The following is a 19503-nucleotide window of genomic DNA, read 5'->3' on the forward strand; positions in this document are numbered from 1 at the left end:
TTGAATTCGTGCGTGGCCTTGTTAGTCAGGAAATGGCACAAGCCAAGGAGCTATGTTGTTGGATTTATTATTTTATTTAAGCATTTTAAATAATAATAATAATTATTATTATTATTATTATTTAGTTCTTAGGATTAAATAGAATTTTTTTTTGAAATATTTTGATATATTTAAATTGTATAAATAGATTAATTTACAAAAAAATAATAATATTTTAGTTTGGGGACTTTTGAAATTAAAAATATAATATCATTATACAACAAAATTCCAGCCCTAATTGTAATCTTCTTCCAAGTAGGGGTGTTCAAAACCAGTTAACCGAACCGGTTTACCAACTTTTCGAATCGAACTGAACCGAATTTTCAATTTGAAAAAAATGTGAACTAAAACTGAATTGATTTAAAGATTAACCGATTTTGAACTGAACCAGAAAATCCATTAACCGAACTAAATTTTTGGTTAACCGATTTTTGAATCAAATTTTAAAAAATATCATATTTTATTATTTTTTCTAATTTTTTTGAAAACACATTCAATATTTTTATTCAGTTTTTTAAAAACTGGTTCGATTCAGTTAACCAGTTTTGAAAATTAGATAAACAGGTAACCAAATGGAACAACCAGTTTTTCTATTTTTTTTAATCGATATTCGAATCGATTGTTTGAATAACCTATTTTTCGGTTTGGTTTTAGATTCAAAAATCGATTCAATTCGGTTATTGGATAATTTTAAACACCCCCACTTCCAAGTCAAAGTCTCATATATAAAAGCTTATATTAGAAACTATAATTTAAACAAGGAAAATTGTTTACATGAGGTAAGAAGATCAATATTTACTGGTTTTTTATTTGAATTAGATGGATTACTCTATTGTTAGAAATATAATCATTATTTATTGATTTGGGTGAGGAGAATGGATTTCTAAAAGTTTAATGGAAACACCAAATATTCAAGTATGAAAGTTAATAAATTCAAAAGGGGAGTGTTTATGTAAGAATTTAAACCATGAGAGTCAACGGAACCTCGAGGACCAGAATGTCTTTACCTCCTTAATAAATTGACGTGAAAATGGTTATTTTTAAGGTTATTATATATGTATAAAAAAGGAAAAAGGAAAAAGAAAATTTTGGATTTATTACAATTTTAATTAATTTGGGCCAACTAATAAAAATCAATTCCCTTTGTGATAAGAGATATTATCAGTAGAACAATAGTTAAGAGGCCAAAAAACTTATTCCCACCCAAGGTTTAGCACATTTTTAAACATACATTCATAAGATTTCAAAAACTCTAATACACACTCATATATAAACTTTGGTTAAAATTGTCAGTTAAATATAAGAGTAAAACCGTTATTTTAATAATATTATTAAAAATATATATAATTTAATTCTAATTTATTTTTTAAGTTTTAAAAACTAATAATTTCATTATTGTCTAGAGTTTTTCATTTTTGAAAAGTTATATTTTTCGCTCAAATCTAGGTTTTTTCTTTTAGTTTTTCAGTCACCATCTTTATCTTTGGCAATCACCTCTTTCTACCTTGAATTGTCATTATCAAAACCTAAACCATTTATGTCATCGTTGAATCCAGACGAACCATCATCTTTGTCTAGATTCTTCTAGACAACGAAGACATCGTCCAAATGATATTTCATCTTTGTTTGAATGACACTTTCATCATTTAAACGAAGGTTTTGTCCTTCATTATTGCAGGAGAATGAGCCATCTAGAGAGAGCATAATTAGGAGAGAAACGTCGAAGAGGGAGAGACAGCAGTTGCCGTTTGCATAATTAGTTTTCCAAACCTTAGAAGGAAAAGTAAATTTTTTAAAACTTAATATTGTGAGAAAATTATTAGTTTTTTAAATTAAGAAAAAAAATATATAAATTTTTAGAATTTTAGAATTTAGTTTATTTTACCTTTTATAACAAATAATTTTGATTAAGTTTAACAATACATAAATAAGTGTTTAAGTTTTTTAAACCTCATCAATGTGAGTTTAAAAATATGTTAAATCTTATATGAAAATAAGTTTTTCAGACTAAGTAATACCATTACTTAACCAAAAAAAAAAATTGGAAATATAATAATGATAAAAAAGATTAATTTCGGAAGCTAAATTTTAACACTTGCTACCAAATTACCATAAATTATTATTATTCTCATTTCTTCAATGTTCATTTCAACCCATTAATTCCACGCACGTCGACCCCAACTACCAGACAATTTTGTCAATTTTCTACGCCCGTGCATTGAAATGATTTGATTACCTTTCCTCCATGTGGAATCTGGTTTCGTTGACCGAAGTCACCTTTCCATTGCACCAAATTACTCTTCCAACCCCCAATTGCCACGCGTCATTTTCCTAATGGTCAAACATGCTACAAAAGGCAGTACAAAAATTCAACTTAGAAGAGAGATGTAGACAGTAGGCCTCCCATGGTAGTCGACTAAATGGAAAAAGCCGAACGACGATTTTCCACCAAATTTTAGTCGGTTTCAAAAGTACATCTTCAATATATAAAAAAACTTAAAAGACTTATTCTCACTTAAAATATGTTATTTTTCTAAGATTTTTTATCTTTATTTTTTTAAATCTTAAACACTCATTCATAGGAACAAAATTTTAACTTTTTAGAATTTTATTTCTTTTTACCTTTTTAAATTTGTTATAGATTTATATTACTGAACCCCAAGATAATTCGATCCGAATAGTATAGTAGCGAAAAACAGGAAAAAAATATAACAACACGATATACTTGGTTCGGATCTCGTAAATGAAATCCTACAAGGCAGAGGTGTTCCTCTAATCAAATCTACTAATATCAAGTTCGATTACAATATACAAACACACAGATTTCAATCTCTGTACATCAAAACAATATAAAAAGCAAATACACGACAATACAAAGTCAAATAGAACCTGACTTCACCAATGAGACAATGCCAATCGAACTCAGAGAGCAAACTCAGCCACACAGCAGCAACAAGGCGCACAAAACAGAGAAAGAAATACACAGCAGCCTCACGCCTTCCATTTCTCTCTACTTCTCTTCAGTCGGCCAAAATAAAGCTTATATACTTAGGTCAACACAAGTGAATGCGCAACAGAATTACCAAACTGCCCTCACTTACTAAATGAAATGACCCATGCATCCTTAGCTCTAATTACATTACTGCCCTTATAGTTTTTAAACAAATATTACAAAATTCTTTCATTTTATGTCAAGTTTTGAAAAGTAATAATCTTCTCTTTAGAGTTTTTTCATTATTCGGTAACATTTTCTTTCTCTTCTTCCAACGATCACTCCCTCACCATTATTTCCTCTAAATGGCAGTCCTCAACCTAGCAGGAAGACGATATTTCGTCGAGGAAGATAAAACATTGTCTTCTTTGATGAAGACGAGATCTCATCTTCATCTTCTCCGATAAAAATGAGATCTCTCGTCTTCCCAACAAAGATGAGAGTGTTTTTCAGCATTAGTCGACGTCATCTAAGCTTCCAAATGAGAGAAGTTTGCTCGCCAAAGCTAGAGGAGGCATCAATAAATATTTGTGGCTGACAATAACGCTAAAGATATAGAAACTAAACCCTAAGGAAGAAATGTCATTTTTTCAAATTTGGTTTAGAGGGAAAATTTTAGTTTCTAAGGTTTTTGGGGGGGGAGGGGGAATGAAATTAAATTTTAGTTTATTTTTAATATTACAAATGAAATGACAATTTTACTCTTAAAACTATTAACTTTAACCACTCATAGGTAGATGTTTGAAATTTTTAAATATTAGGAGGGGAAACTTGGGAAAACATCATACTTTAGGTGGAAATAAGTCTTTTGGCCAATAAAAAACTCAAGTACTCATCTATAAGTTAATTGTTATTAAAATTTTTAATTAAAACTAGATGAAAACATTATTTTATCTCTAAATCTTAAAATCTTAAAAATTGTATCATATTCCCTATTTAATTTAGAAAATTAATAATTTTTCTTTATGATTAAATTTTGAAAAATTCACTTTTCTCCCTCTTTATATGTTTTATCTTCGGTGGCTTAGGGAATTCAACTATTAATAAAAAAGAAACAATGGTCTTCTTTGATGAAGGACGACCCTTCGTCATACAAATTTGGACGATGTCTCATCGTTCTTAATGGTGGTGAGTGGTTATCATTCGTTATCTTTTGTCGTTGTATTTGGAAGATAGGTGAAAAGTATAAACTATTGGTCATAATGATGGTAGTAAAAAAAGAGAAATAAACCTTAGAAGTAAAATCTAAACTTTTCAAACTTTAAGAATAGGATAAAGTATTAATTTTTAAAATTTGGGGAGGATGATATAAATTTTTAAGATTTTAGAGTTTAAGGATAAAATAATAATTTTATCTCAATTCTTTAATTAAAAATTTTAATGGTAATTAATTTATAGGTAAGTATTTAAATTTTTTATTTATCATAAATATATTTTTAAAATTGGATTAAAACTTAGGAGGGACATAGTCCTTTGACCATTTGAAAATATTATCACCTATTAATTTATTTGTATATTACGTAACGCCTTCTAAACATAATTTTTGAAATTTCATGTTAGATTAGAAAATGTAGGCATTGATAGTATGACTGACGGTCCCAAGTCAGACTTTGGAAGGGAAACAAGGTAATTCAAAAACTCAATGAAAACATTTTAAATCAGAAAGGACGTGCATAAGTGAGTTGATTTTAAAAATTATAATATATATATATATATATATATATATATATATATATATATACCTAGCTATATGATTAAATATTATTATTTAAGAGAATAATTTTAAATTAACGATAAAATAAAATTAAATTATATAATAATATGTCATTTATATACTCAATTATATAATAAAAAAATGTATACTCTTGTGATATGGCTGAATTCATGATAATTAAATAATGTATTATATTGTGTATCAAATATTATACTATATTATATAATATAACTTTTAAAATAAAAAATAATAAAAAAATCTAATTGACGCGTTATTATTTTAAAAAATATTATAAACGTCTTTAAAAAATTAAGATTTTTCATAAATACCCTATTATATTATTATTATTTTTTAAAAATATATCGATTAATATTGGTAATATATATTATATTATAGAATATATATTATATCGTATGATATATAAAGTTGGACCCAAACTGAGTTGACTCAGGCTCAAAAGTTGGCTCGACTCAATTTGGTTTGGTTCGAATTCGTTTACTTCAAATGTGAATCAAGTTTAAGTTAAGAGGTTTTATTCGTTTTAAAATCGAACCGAACTCAAGCGATGGAGAATTCAATTCAATTTGATTCAAATTTGACTTGTGATTCTATTCTAATTATATTAAATAATTATTAAACGATACCATTTTATCAATGAACTATGAATTCAAATGACGAATTTGAATAACATATTTGAATCATAAATTCAAGCTAAATTTAAATTGAATTTAAACTAAACTCGAATCATCGTTGAATTAATTTGATAAATTTGAATTAAATTCGAATTAAACTTATACTAAATTCAAATTAAAAAATGTTTAAACTTGATTTGATTGATATCTATCATTAATAATATGTATTATTTTTTTGGGAGAAGGACTATTTCCCACTTAACTTTTGATGCGTTTTCAAAATGCCACCCACGGCAGATGAAAGTTCACTTTTCCCATCCATGACCAAACTGCTGTCCAATTTTTCAGTTAGGGACAAGGGCAAAATCGTCATTTACTATTTAAAACCTTAAAACTTTAAAATTTTTCCGTTTCCCCCTTCTAGGTCTTAAAAACTAATAACTAACTCATCCTCAAAGTTTGAAAAGTTTAGATTTTACCCCTAGGGTTTGCTTCCTTCTCCGGCCACCATCGACGACCGACACAATCGATCGATCTCCCATCTCCGACTATAAAGGATGATGAAGGACGATCCTTCGTCGCCCAGATCTGGACGATGAAACGTCATCCAGATCTAGAAGAACAAACGAAGGACAACGCTTCATTGTCCTTCGTCGTAGCGTCTAGACGACGCGACGAGCGACGAAGGATGGCGAAGAGTCGTCCTTCGTCTTCTAGGTGGAGCGACAAAGAGATCTCTGTCTCTTCATCGCACCACCGCTGTCGCACCAGGAGAAGGAGGAGGCCGGTGACAATGTCAGAGACAACATCGGGAGATGAAGTTCAAGAATGGGGCTAAAACTGCTAGTTTTGAAAGTTATGGGGGGCGATTGTATTTTAAAAAATATAGAAATCCTAGGTTTGGGGGTGAAAATGTTAGTTTAAAAACTTTAGATAAGGTAAAATGTTAGTTTCTAAAATCTAAAATGGGTGAATAGTAAAATCCTCACATCAATTTTGGGATGAATTTTATAGACTAATTGAAGGGTATTTTTATCATTTCATCTAACAAGGGTAAAATGGATATTTTATCTTTATATAAATAGATATCATCTATATTAACAGCTCATAGATGAGAAAAATAGATTTTTATTTGTCGTGAATGATATTTTTAGAACGCATCAAAAGTTAGATGGGAAATAATCCTTCTCCTTATTTTTTATTTATATAAGGCCAAACGACTATTTCCCACCCAAGGTTTAGCGTTTTCTCAAAAGTCCCCCCTTTAACTATGGAAACACCAAACACCCACCCATGGCCAGTTAGATTTAACCAAACCCTAACGGTGGTAGGGGTAAAATCGTCATTTTAGCTATAATATTAAAAATAAACTAAAATAGAATCTATTTTGCCCCCCTAAACTTTAAAAACTGAAATTTTCCCCCCGCCTAAGTTTTAAAAAATGGCAGTTTCACCCTAGGGTTTGGTTTTGAAATCTCCGACGACCTCTCCGGCTCCGTTGCCGACGGCCGCTCCCTCCGGAAGCAACCTCTCCTTCCGACGATCTCTTTCCTCCCATTTGGAGGTCTGATCGGCGCCCGGAGACGCCGTAGGAGACGAAGACTTCGTCGGGAAGACGAAGTTCTTCGTCTTCCCAGAAGAAGACCTCTGGGAAGACGACCGTCTTCCCAGACGAGGACGACGGCATCGGCTTCGTCTGGGAAGACGAAGAACTTCGTCTTCCCGACGAAGTCTTCGTCTCCCACGGCGTCTCTGGGCGTCGATCGGACCTCCAAATAGGAGGAAAGAGATCGCCGGAAGGAGAGGTTGCTTCCGGAGGGAGCGGCCGTCGGCAACGGAGCCGGAGAGGTCGCCGGAGATTTCAAAACCAAACCCTAGGGTGAAACTGTCATTTTTTAAAACTTAGGCGGGGGGAAAATTTCAGTTTTTAAAGTTTAGGGGGGCAAAAGGAGATAAAATTTTTAGCTGTTAGGGTTTGGTTAAATCTAACCGGCCATGGGTGGGTGTTTGGTGTTTCCATAGTTAAAGGGGGGACTTTTGAGAAAACGCTAAACCTTAGGTGGGAAATAGTCGTTTGGCCTTTATATAAACATAGATTATAGTTGGATTATGATAAACAAGAGGGAAATAACTATCCATTTGATGAGTAAAATCCAAAACACCGACCATTGCAGATCTGTCAATTTTTGAGCATGTTACATTGTCATCCACTTTTCAATCGACAGCACGGCTTGTCAATTGCCCTTTGAAACAGCAAAATGGGCAAGGCCCATGGCTAACCTAGAACCTAGCCTCTTCAGAAGATTTTGCAGAAGATTCTTTGTATGTATGTGTTTCCAAGAAATCAAGTTTGACCCGCAACGCATCTTCCATCTTTCTCTACCTGACCTACTACGTCGTTTCATCATCCATTTAATTGAAGTCTAGTTAGAAACTCCTGACCTGTCCCAAGAATCCACCTAATTAACCATTTGCTGGGTTCACCACCCCTCCGCGCGTCCATACACGCGAAAGCTAAGCGAGTAAACCACTATGCCCATCACTTACGCACCATTTTTAATTGTGTAAATTACAATCTGAACCGTATGATTTCCGTATTTATATATACACTTCAATTCTCTCATTTTCACGCTCATCTCTCTCACTCGCCAATGCATTTCCACTAAAACCCAACGCAACACCTTCACCACCGCCATGGGCAAAGCCTCCAAGTGGTTCCGCCACATTCTCGGCCTGAAAAAGTCCGACTCCACGCATTCCTCTTCCGCCTCTCAGCCACGCTCCTCCTCCTCCAAAGACAGACGCCGCTGGAGCTTCGTCAAGTCCTACCGCGAAAAAGACTACCACACAACCAAACAAAAATCATTGTATGCTCAGGACTCACCGATTTGTGACACTAATCCATCTTCGGAGGGCCAGGATGCCGACAAGCACGCGATCGCAGTGGCAGCGGCGACCGTGGCCGTTGCTGAGGCTGCGATCGCGGCGGCTCATGCTGCCGCCACCGTCGTCAGGTTAACCAGCAACAGTGGGAGGTGCGGGAACTTCACTCCCTCTTACGTCGGCAGTTTTGATGGGGCTAGTGATGAGTTGGCAGCTATCAAAATACAGTCGGCGTTTCGTGGATATCTGGTTGGTTTCATTTGATTACTTTATATTTTATATATGAATTTTAATTCTGAAAGTTTTGTTCTTTCGTTTCTGTTGAAGTTAAAAACAAAAATGCTTCATCTGTTAATCGGTCTGCTGAACTTTTGTGAAAGCTACGGGATTTGTGTTTTGGTTTGCACTTGATGTGTCTACGCACTGGACACGTGTCCTTTCCTATTCATTTAATCTTTTCATTTTCTCTTCCACGTTCAATAAGCTGGTGTAATAATGGCTTTTGTCTGTTTTCCCAGAAAGCGTATTTCATGTTCTCTCTCCTTCCAAAATTTCCGTCTTCGAAAGCTGTCTCCTTTGCTGAGACGGAGAAGCTGTGATGAGTCTTTATATGAATCAGGCAAAACACGTCTTCCTAAAACTTTACTTGCATGGTAAATATAAAACGATGCGTTTTCGACGAAAGAACACCTTTGAAATATTGCTTTCCTTCTTCGTTGTTTCTACTATGTCGTTTTGCTGGAAATCTCAGTACCTACACAAAGCAGCATGCTAAATCGAATATTTTCTTTTTCCTCTTATGACCTGTATAATTACGGGTCTAGAAAGACTTGTCGCTAGCATGCACCTAGGTGCACACTGCGCACCACCCCGAGATTCGTGCAGGAACTGTTCAGAGTTCAGTTCTCACTTTTCAAACAATTAATGACGTGATTTGAGGTCGTGCCAATTTTTGCCGTTAAATTACGTGGGTTAACTGGTGTGCGGTTGGGTTAGTTGATGATGTTATATCGTTTATTAATGCTCATGTCGATTATTATTCTCTTAGATTCTTTCGTAAATACTTTGGTATCTTGTTTTTTAATTGCAAAAGTAATGGGAACTTTTATTAAAATGGTGTTCTGATGAGTGAGTTGTAAATTCAAAGCGGTGGTTATTCTCTTTTATGCTAAATATGAAAAAACAAAAAAAAGAGAGAGAACATGGCTTAAGAGTAATCTTAGAGCTTATATTAAACTAGGGTCTTATAGATTAAATCTACGCTGGGAGTCTACGCACGTACACTTTTTTTGAGGAGAGCAGACCAGAGTCCAGCTCTAACATCTTTTATCCGTCTGGGTAATGGAAAGTCTAGTTATTGGTGGGTCCAAAAAGTTTGTCGTTAGTATGTGCGCCCTTTTGTTTGACTTTTTGGAGATAAAGATGGGTTTGTTGGGTAATTCAATGTAGAATTGTAATGCACAAAGTAGTGTGACGCCCTAACGAAGCATATGATCCTTTTCTCAGCGCAGGGGGCTAGTGACATGTCATTGTCTCTTTGACTCAATTGTCAGAATTTCATTTCTTAGGTGATGGGTACTGATGGCGCCTGTGCTTTTAAATTTATCGGATTAGCATTTGATTTTCCTTGGCGCCATTTTCAAAAATTTCCTATGAATCGAAAGTTCTTTAGCAGATCGTATGTGGTCCTTTGATACCTGGTCTTTTGATTGATATGTCGTTATAATTGCCTGATGATTTTCATCACGTGGTTGATTGCCTTCTAAGCTAGTTTAGTTTTACTAATACCTACGAGGTTTTCTGTGCGGCAAAAGTTTTTGTTTTAAAGCTTTAGAATTACCAGTTCAATAAGTAAAGCGATGGTGTCCTATTTACTTGATTGGATTGTAAATAGCAATTTGGGTGGTAATTCTTCATTCTCTTGTTATTTTGAAGGCAAAAAGAGCTTTGCGAGCATTAAGAGGATTAGTAAGGCTTCAGGCACTTGTGAGAGGTCACATTGAGAGGAAGAGAACTGCAGAATGGCTTCAACGAATGCAAGCATTGCTGCGAGCTCAGGCACGTGCTCGTGCAGGACGTGCTCAGCTCTCTGAATCTTCCCAATCTAGTGGCAAGTCTTTGCATTTTCACCAACCAGTAAGCAAGACACATCTTTTCTTTCCATGTTTGAATTGTTTTGATTATTTTTTTGGGTAATTATTCATGAAATGATAAATACATAATATACACATTCTGAGCACTGATCTCTGTGCTTTTTATGGACTAGAGTGTTGTTCTTATAGTGCTTTGTAGAACCTTTTTTTTTTTTTTTCGTCTGTGCACGACTTCTCAACAAATGTGATAAATTTGTGATTTTTAGTAAGGCTATGACCCAGCAGTGAGAGTTGCAGAAATTAGTTGCATTACCTCAGTAGGTCTTCATGCATTCGATTGCTACTTCAAACTTGGTTATTGTGTCCGTTACAACAAAGTTCTGGCTTGTCATAAATTTTTTACATTAAATTGGACAAGAGTTTGTTGAATTTGTACTTCTGAGGTGTTTTTTTTTCCTTTAAACATCACCTCCCTTTGTATTTCTTCCCTAAGATAGATATCATTTGTTTCATTTATTTGGAGATAAAATTATATTGAAAATAGGGAATGGTACAAAGAACATGTTTTTTGCTTCCTTGAGGAATTATATCAAAACTTTGTCTCTGCTAGGTTTTATTTAAAATTAATTAGTGAGGTCGACAAGCTTCTGCATAGTACTTTTCTAGTTTCTACATTGACCTCCATCCCATGGCAAATATGTCTGTATTTACTTGTATTGATTATGTAGAAATTGATTTCATTGACGTACAGGGTCCACCAACCCCTGAAAAGTATGAGCATGCTATCCGCTCAAAGAACACAAAATGTGAAGTGTCATCGGTATCCAAGGTGCAGTCTTTACTCCTCATTCTTGCCCTTCCCTTTCCTGAGATTAAATTTAAATTTAGTTATATTACTAATTAGTGCACATTTGAATAAATGCAGAGAAATAGATCAAAATCAAACTGCAGTGCCCTTGCTGACTATGAAAAAGCTCATACAGGTTGGAATTGGTCAGACCCCCAAATGGATAATCGATCAAACTATCAAAAGAGACCTTCAATGAGGGTTGGTGCTACCAATGATGAGAAAAGTGACAAAGTCCTTGAAATTGATGCTGGGAAACCCTACTTTACACCCAAAGGTATAAAACTTTTTCATTCATCACATCTTGCTGTCACATCAGATCAATATTGCCATAGTTACACAACTTCCAAAGACTCAACAACACGCCGGACAGTACCAAGTCTGACTTCATTTGAAGTTCAATCTTTAAGCCCTTTAAAATTCTCTAACGAAGATGAGGTAGGTTCATTTTGTACTGCCGAAAATAGCCCACAATTCTTTTCCGCATCATCAAGGGGTGGTAGTTCTCAGAGGAGCCCCTTCACTCCATCCAAGAGTTACGGCTCGCAAAGCTGTCTAAGTGGTTATTCAGACCATCCAAACTACATGGCCTACACTGAATCTTCAAGGGCTAAGGTCAGGTCTCTTAGTGCTCCAAAACAAAGACCTCAGTATGAGAGATCAAGTTCAGCAAAAAGGAACTTGGTTCATGGGTTTGTTGAATCAAAATCTAACATGCAGAGATTTTCCACCTTGCATTCAAACTTTACAAACAAAGCTTACCCAGGATCTGGTCGCTTGGACAGTCTCGGAATGCCTGTTGGATACAGGTACTAAATTAGCTTTTCTAATCTGTCTACTTTTGTAGTTAGCTTTTGCAATCTGTTGTGCCAAAAATGTTCAATGTGTATGTCTTAGAATTGTATAAGCAAGTCATCTAACAAATGTTATTATTATGAGCAGATGTAACTGTGCAACTAAGTATTTAGACGGCCCAACCAATGCTATATTGAATAGAGTAGTTTTGTATTAAATATTAACTGATCATATTGCAAATTTGTATTACACTAATGAAATCCATGTTGTTTGTTATGGCATCAACATCATTATTGGGAAGGCTAATAATTTGGAGAAGTTTTAGTAAGATGAATCCAAGAGCAAAATTTTGCACTTGAGATATGGTTAAGATAATGTCGGGTATGGAGATGGTTGAAATTGGCTTTGAAGTTAGGGAGTCCATGAATGGTGGGGCATTTAATCAGTAGATTTCATGTTTTAAATGCAAAAATATAAAATATGGAGCCCATGTGTCTGGCAAAAATCATGTCTAGCACTGGCTGCTAACTGCCACTTATTTTCCAGTTTTCATTATTAGTATGAGTGTTATTTTACTTATATTCTAACAAGAGTGGAACCTTTAAGGGAGAACTAGAATATGAATGCAGGGTTTCAGGATGTTCTTGGTTAGTTCATGTCACTTTTAGAAACAAGTTCTGTACAAAAAGAGGTTAGCAAGTGTACATTTCAGTTGACTTTGACAACAAACACCGGTTTGTAGCAAAGCTGACTTGTGATGGTTAATTACCAATGTTCAACCTGGTGAAAAGTTATACGGAGTATAAGGATAGGCTTATGAACTTGATAAACCGATAAACAATGTCTTGCAATTACAACATAGGGATGGCATGTAACAATTGGCCATTAGATCAAGTGACTTCAAGTTCACACTGAAATTCATCTGTCTTACACATAGTTATCAGTATACAATGCAGGTAAAAAATGATACATATTATGAGGTGTGTTGAATTTATATTATATAGAATATGTATCATATGATATGATATATTAAATATCGAATCACAACCTAAAAACTTTTAATACTTTATTAGTTTTGTTGACCTCTAATGTCTCACAACCTAAAATCTTTTTTCACCTGGGAAACATTCAAGAACTTGCCTCTAAAACTAAGGGTTTGAAAGATACCCTATTGGTGCAAATTGACCAATTAGTAAGAAGCTCAGATAAGATGGCACCAAGGAACCCAAACAAAGCGCCAACAGAGGTGTCGTTGTTGAATAAAAAGTGATGACAGAATGCTCCCACCAATTCCTGGTAACAAGTAGATGAAACTAACCCGTGCTGCCATTGTATTTCCACAACAATCTTAGAATGTAGGAATATTATAAAAAATCATTCTTATATTTATAACAAAAGAATAATAATATTATGTGCATAACTAACGATATAATATCATGTGATTAGATAATTAAAAATTAAAGATAAAATTATACTCAATCATATTATGACACACTATTGTTTATATACAAAAATCATCGACCTGTCGACCCATGATTCAAGAGATACCAAATTAATTATTACCTTAGCTATTGATACTTCCACTTCATTAGTTATAGCTTTGAATGCAAAGATATGATCTTAAGATGGTAAACCCAGCGAAAATGGAAAAACAGTCAGCATCTGTGTTTATTATCCTGGAAAGTTGACCTGAAACATGCAATTTTCAACGGTAAAACAAATTCATATTGAATGCCATGCGAGGACCAAGTCAAGCAATTATGGGAGCAAGTAAGTCAACATATTTGCCAGCAAGTGAATGACACCAGCATGTAACCAGATACAGGTGATAAGTCGCTATCCTTGATGTCCATGAACCTACTTTACTTAGTCCACTCCAGGCCTCCCAATTTTTCTAATATGCGCAAGTAGGAGAGAGAGAGAGAGTAAATTAAATTAATTGAGGCTACAATTCCTGGTAAAGAGTTTGGTTGTAAATAAGTAACTTGGTTGAGTCAGGAAGAGAAGTGAGGGAGATCAAAAAGGCATGAAAGAGTACTTAAGCTGAGACATTTGAGTCACTCTGATAGAACTTACTCTACACACACATTAAAAATGCACTCCTTTCTCAACAAGAAAATTCAATTTCATTGATTTCAAGGGTTAGCAAAACTAGTGGAGGTCTAGGTTCAAGTCTGATGCAGTGTTTTTGTAATCTTTGCTCCATAGCGGCTGCTTCTTAATTCGGGAGGAGACTTCGGTTGTTCTCTTGTTTTCCCCTGCTGCAAGGCAATTCACAATTCCATCTCCATTTTCTTTGCTTTGGGCCTCATCTCATCTTCAGTGGAGTCATTTTCTTCAATTTGAGCCTTGGACCAACCAGCTGTTATCTCTTGGACTTTCTCCACTATAGTTTTGGCCTTTGTATCATTACCCTCCCCATCAAAATGTACCTTGTCCCCAAGGTTTACTTCATTATACAAATGACCAAATGTCCCATAGTTCTCCGAAGTTAAGTCTTCTAGTCGATTGTCTGTCCATTGCACCAAAATCTGTTTCAGTGGTTAACCATGCTTTAAAAACAATTCGTGAAGCGACAATTGCAAGAGGAAGTAACACAAGTCTCTTATCAAGGATATTAGGTGGTAAAGCATGAATTTCAGATCGTGTGTAACATTCCTCTCTAAAAATATTATCCTTGAAAAGAAAACATTACTAATATTGGATATCAGTACAATTATTTCAATGAAATCAAAACATTAAATTAACTTTGTTAAATAAAATACTGAAAATTCTTTATTTAAAAACATATGACAAAAAATATGCAAAGGAGTCATGTTTACATTGGAACAAGTTTAAATACCCAATTAAAATAATACAATATCCATAATTAAATGAAAAGGTTCAAAATACATATAGAGATAAAAATGACACATTTGCCCATGTTACTCATACCACTGTAGCCTCACATTGCATCAATCATTCAGCTCTATCTCTGATAAAACAAACAAAATAGAAAATGTCAAGTGATAAACATTCAGTAAATAGGATCATAACTAGCTATTTATTAAATTTTTATTTTGCCCTTATACTTAGTTCACCCTAATTTGGTTGTCAAGAGTAAACTATTTACTCCACTTGGATGACGTGAACGTGGTCTTGCTCTGTCTGAGATATTGAGATCTATTGAGTCTCCCAAACTTGTCTCTTTATCTTGATCCTCGTAGCTTGAAGTAATAGGCCAACAAGAACCTACATACCTTAAGCACTTACAAGTGAAAACTCACTTAACCTTAAACTGAACTGTAACTAATTTGTCGATCAAACTAAGTCAATACAGAGATTTGATACTTTGACCACGTGAGTATCATAATTATGCAGTCCACTCCCTACACCACTATCGAACTGTAATTAAACTCGAGTCTACTACGACTCACCATACCTTAATATGGGTGATCAGATTCTATTGCGAACCAATGGTCCTACTGTAAATCATGCTCTACTGCGGGCAGTGTAAGGAGTATCTCACAAGTGCCCTCTCGTAACAACCCTAATACTTGTACTTTCAATTATGATACCATTATACTAAGCATACATGCTATCTCAAGCTATCTAATTACGATCTCGTAATGCTTTCACCATTTTTCTAGTACATCTTGGGCTTTCAAGGTAGTATTTTACTCTATATGTCTTGCTCTTACCCTTGTAGTTTTTAGGATTGATTACTATTTGTACAATATAAATAATAGTCATTTCTTCCTTACATACATTCATTCTTCCTTTGTGCATGATGAATGAACGTTCCTGGTGTAATGAATGTTTTTATGTCACTTCTCGAAGAACATCCATTACTCTTCACCTTACCCGTTCGTATGTCCTAAAGGTATCTTTGTCATTCTACACTAGGCACGTTCATTCCCACATAATGAAGGTATATGTGTGACGTCTTTTCTGACAAAGAAGAAGAACAAATAGCAAGCATGCATGTTCATCCTCTTTCATTCAAAAAAATTATAGGTCATAAACGAATGTTCACTGCCATGCACAAGAACATTCAGGACGTATAAATATATATATATATATATATATATATATATATATATATATATATATATATATATATATATATATATTCAAACATGTAACGTTCGTTCATCTTAAACGAATGAACATTCATGACGTTTAGAGACCTAAAAATACATAGTTTTCAAGCTTGTGATTTCATTTATTTCATTCTTACATTTATATATACATCACAACATCAATTTATCATACTAAACAATAAAACCACATCACCATGCACAAGAACATTCAGGACGTATAAATAAATAAATAAATAAATAAATAAATATATATATATATATATATATATATATATATATATATTCAAACATGTAACGTTCGTTCATCTTAAACGAATGAACATTCACGACGTTTAGAGACCTAAAAATACATAGTTTTCAAGCTTGTGATTTCATTTATTTCATTCTTACATTTATATATACATCACAACATCAATTTATCATACTAAACAATAAAACCACATCACCCAAACATAAATACAACTCATACATTCATTAATAATCCTAAAACATACGCCTTGATCATAGTTCATCATTTAAACAACCTAGTTAAACTTCTTCTCTCTAGCGCATCTTTCCTCTAGGGTTTGATATTTTTGTGCATTTGGAAAAATTATCCCAAATATCACGATAACATGTTGCTTTTAAATGCACTTTTTATAACAACATGAACAAATATTCCTCTTAAGGGTAAACTTTCGTTTCTCTCATTTAAAATTCCGAACATGGCACTTCCAAACCGCATTGACATGGAAGGCTATGCGCGAATGTTGATGAGCTTACAAATGTTAGTTCATAAGCTAAAAATAATTTTTCTTATTCAAGTTCAACTTATTCTAGTTCATGGTCAACATAGGTCAACTTATAACACTTGAAATGAATATTTTACCCTTAATCTTACCTATGGGTGTTACATAATGACTCTCCTTTATAAACCTTGAGCAACGACACACAAAAGGTGGGGTGAGTTTCGCTAGAGGTTGGACTAGTCCAATAACATGCAATATTAAGTAAGGTCCAAAATATTGACGACAAAGTTTATTGTTCAATTGTCAAGCCACCGTAGTTTAGCTATAAGATTGTAACTTTATTAGGGCCAGGTTTCCAATCAAGAAGGACTTCTCTTTGCAGTGTTTGTCCACCTACAGTTTCATAAGATTTTGTGCCTATAAGAGATTTTTTTTTAGTTGGCAACCTCGTCCACTGCTTGCACCGAAGTTGAACATAGAATGTAAGTTGGATTGGAAGGTGGTGATCTTCCATATATAGCTTCAAATGGATTCATTCCTTGTGTTGTTTGAAAACTAGTGTTAAAGTGAAATTCTACCCAACCTAGAAAGGAATACCAAGTGCAAGGCGCATGAGAGGTAAGAGCCCTTAAATATTGTTCTAAGTATCTATTAAAGCCGTAGATTGTCCATCTAATTGAGAATGATAAGTCAAGCTCATGCATAGTGTCATACTAGATAACTCAAAAAGCTTGGCCCAAAAGGTGATGATAGAACGGAGAAGTCCATGAAGTCACACTACTATCGAATTGAATAATTTTGCCACTTGGGCATAAGTAAAACTAGTATGCAATGCTCCAAAGCGAGTATATTTACTCAATCTATGAGTGACAACCATGATTATGGAGTACCCACATTTGGGCAACCCAACACTGAAGTCTGGAGCAACATCATCCCAAATTCGTTGTGAAATCAGCAAAGGTTGTAGTAACCCATATGGAGGCTCAATTTAATATTTAATTGTCAGACAAGTAGCACAAAAACTAACAAACTCCTTTACATCATGCCTCATACCAACCCAAAAGAAGTTTCAGCCAAGCGCATACAAGTTTGCAGAGCACCTCTATGTCCCCCACTAGGTATGCCATGAAATTTTATCAAGAGTTTATTCCTCAGAGGAGATTGAAAAGGAATTAAAAATTTCCCTTTGAACATAAGTAATCCTTCTCTGATGAGTGCCTTTGTTGCTGCACTCTCCTTCTCAGGTGACTCCTCTGTCATCAGTTCCTGGTGAGAAATCCTGCTGAAAATGCTGTGTGAAAACCTACTGGGAAATGTTGGATGTATTTTGACTCAATGTAACAGTAATTGATGAACATCTTACCTCCCACTTAATAACAGAAAACTAAAGATTCCAAAAGCTAAAGTAATACTGACTTTCTACAGAAAAAAAAAGTAAAAGGATCATAAAATAAATCAAAAACAATAAAACATTCAGTTTAAAACGGACATAATGAAAACACTAAATTCAAAATTTAGAATCTCAGAATTAATTTAATAAACACCAAAAAAGTTCCAAACTGAATCAAGAAACCATCAATCAAGAAACTGAACCAAACCCACGTCAAGAACAGCAAGTAGTTCACATAGAAAGACAAAACTAAGGACCAAGAATCAAGAATTTAGTGAAAGAAAGATAACTCACGTTGTAGAAGAAGGACCAAAGAGAGGATTTTCTTTAAGGGGCTCAAAAGATAGCCTACTAGGAAACTTTGCAACACAAGAACCATCCATATGGCTTCTTACTATGTTGAATCCAATGATCATCAATGGACTTCTTGGTTGATCCCCATGTTTGTGGTGGCTAATGTTGCTGTGATCAACCAAGAAGTCCATTGATGTTCATTGGATTCAACATAATAAGAAGCTGAATTGTAGGCATTGGTCCTTTGTTTTCCCTGTTCAAGATCTTCATTCGCCATTCTTGTGACCTCTATACAAAGAGCTCTGGTTTACTATGGCGGGTGGCTGTTTATATTGAGCGAAGATTTCACAAAGAATGAAACAAGAAGAGATTGTGAGGTGTCTTGTAAGGGAGTTTTCAATGGGAGAACAAAACAAGTTCTTGTCTTCTACTTTCCATTGTTTTGTGTCAGAGAATAAAGAAAGAAGGAGAAAGAGGACGATTGCTCTAGCTAGATTTTACCGTTGAAATTGTTACAACTCATATTTGTTTACAGGTGGGCTGGAAGGGAAGTAGGAGACTGCTTGCGTTATTACTTATTTACCCCCTCTGCACTATTTGATGTTGCAATGATGAAGTCGTCCCGATGGAAAGACAAAAAGACACTTTGAGGAGGAACCGAGAGAGAGAGGTATACTGGTAATTGAAATTATATGATATATACCTTATGATACAAATTCGCTTATGATAAAATACCTATTATATATTATCACTAGAGTCAGATCAAACTAAACACAAACTCGCTTAAACTCAAGCTTGACTTGAGTTAGGGGAAGCTGAGCTTAAACTCAAGCTCCCTTTGAAGCTGTTCAAACTCAATATGGACAGTATTCCAACAGGACTTCACAGTACAATTTTATGAGACTGGCAAATTGTGTTCATCAAATAAAATCTATCCAAACAGTAAAATTTTGGCCCAATGTTACTTCAAATACGTGATGAAAAGTCATGACTCAGTGATATCAGAAAATCGTA

General features: G+C 34.3%; 1 protein-coding gene across 1 annotated transcript; it reads left to right on the top strand.

Moving 5' to 3' along the window:
- Positions 1 to 7966: 7966 nt before the first annotated feature.
- On the top strand, positions 7967 to 12280 carry LOC123203831 (protein IQ-DOMAIN 22-like). The gene is made up of 4 exons (XM_044620276.1): positions 7967 to 8509; positions 10196 to 10396; positions 11105 to 11182; positions 11279 to 12280. The coding sequence occupies exons 1-4, from the start codon at positions 8072 to 8074 to the stop codon at positions 12014 to 12016; spliced, it is 1455 nt and encodes a 484-aa protein (XP_044476211.1). The 5' UTR covers positions 7967 to 8071; the 3' UTR covers positions 12017 to 12280.
- The last annotated feature ends 7223 nt before the right edge of the window (positions 12281 to 19503 follow it).

The sequence above is a fragment of the Mangifera indica genome, chromosome 20 (genome assembly GCF_011075055.1).
Source record: "Mangifera indica cultivar Alphonso chromosome 20, CATAS_Mindica_2.1, whole genome shotgun sequence".
NCBI lineage: Eukaryota > Viridiplantae > Streptophyta > Magnoliopsida > Sapindales > Anacardiaceae > Mangifera > Mangifera indica.

Excerpts from the sequence above, each read along its gene's own strand:
- LOC123203831 (XM_044620276.1), top strand. The coding sequence starts at position 8,072 with ATGGGCAAAGCCTCCAAGTGGTTCCGCCACATTCTCGGCCTGAAAAAG. Across the intron at positions 10,397-11,104 it reads CTTTGCATTTTCACCAACCA|GGTCCACCAACCCCTGAAAA; the intron begins GTAAGCAAGACA and ends ATTGACGTACAG. Across the intron at positions 11,183-11,278 it reads AAGTGTCATCGGTATCCAAG|AGAAATAGATCAAAATCAAA; the intron begins GTGCAGTCTTTA and ends GAATAAATGCAG.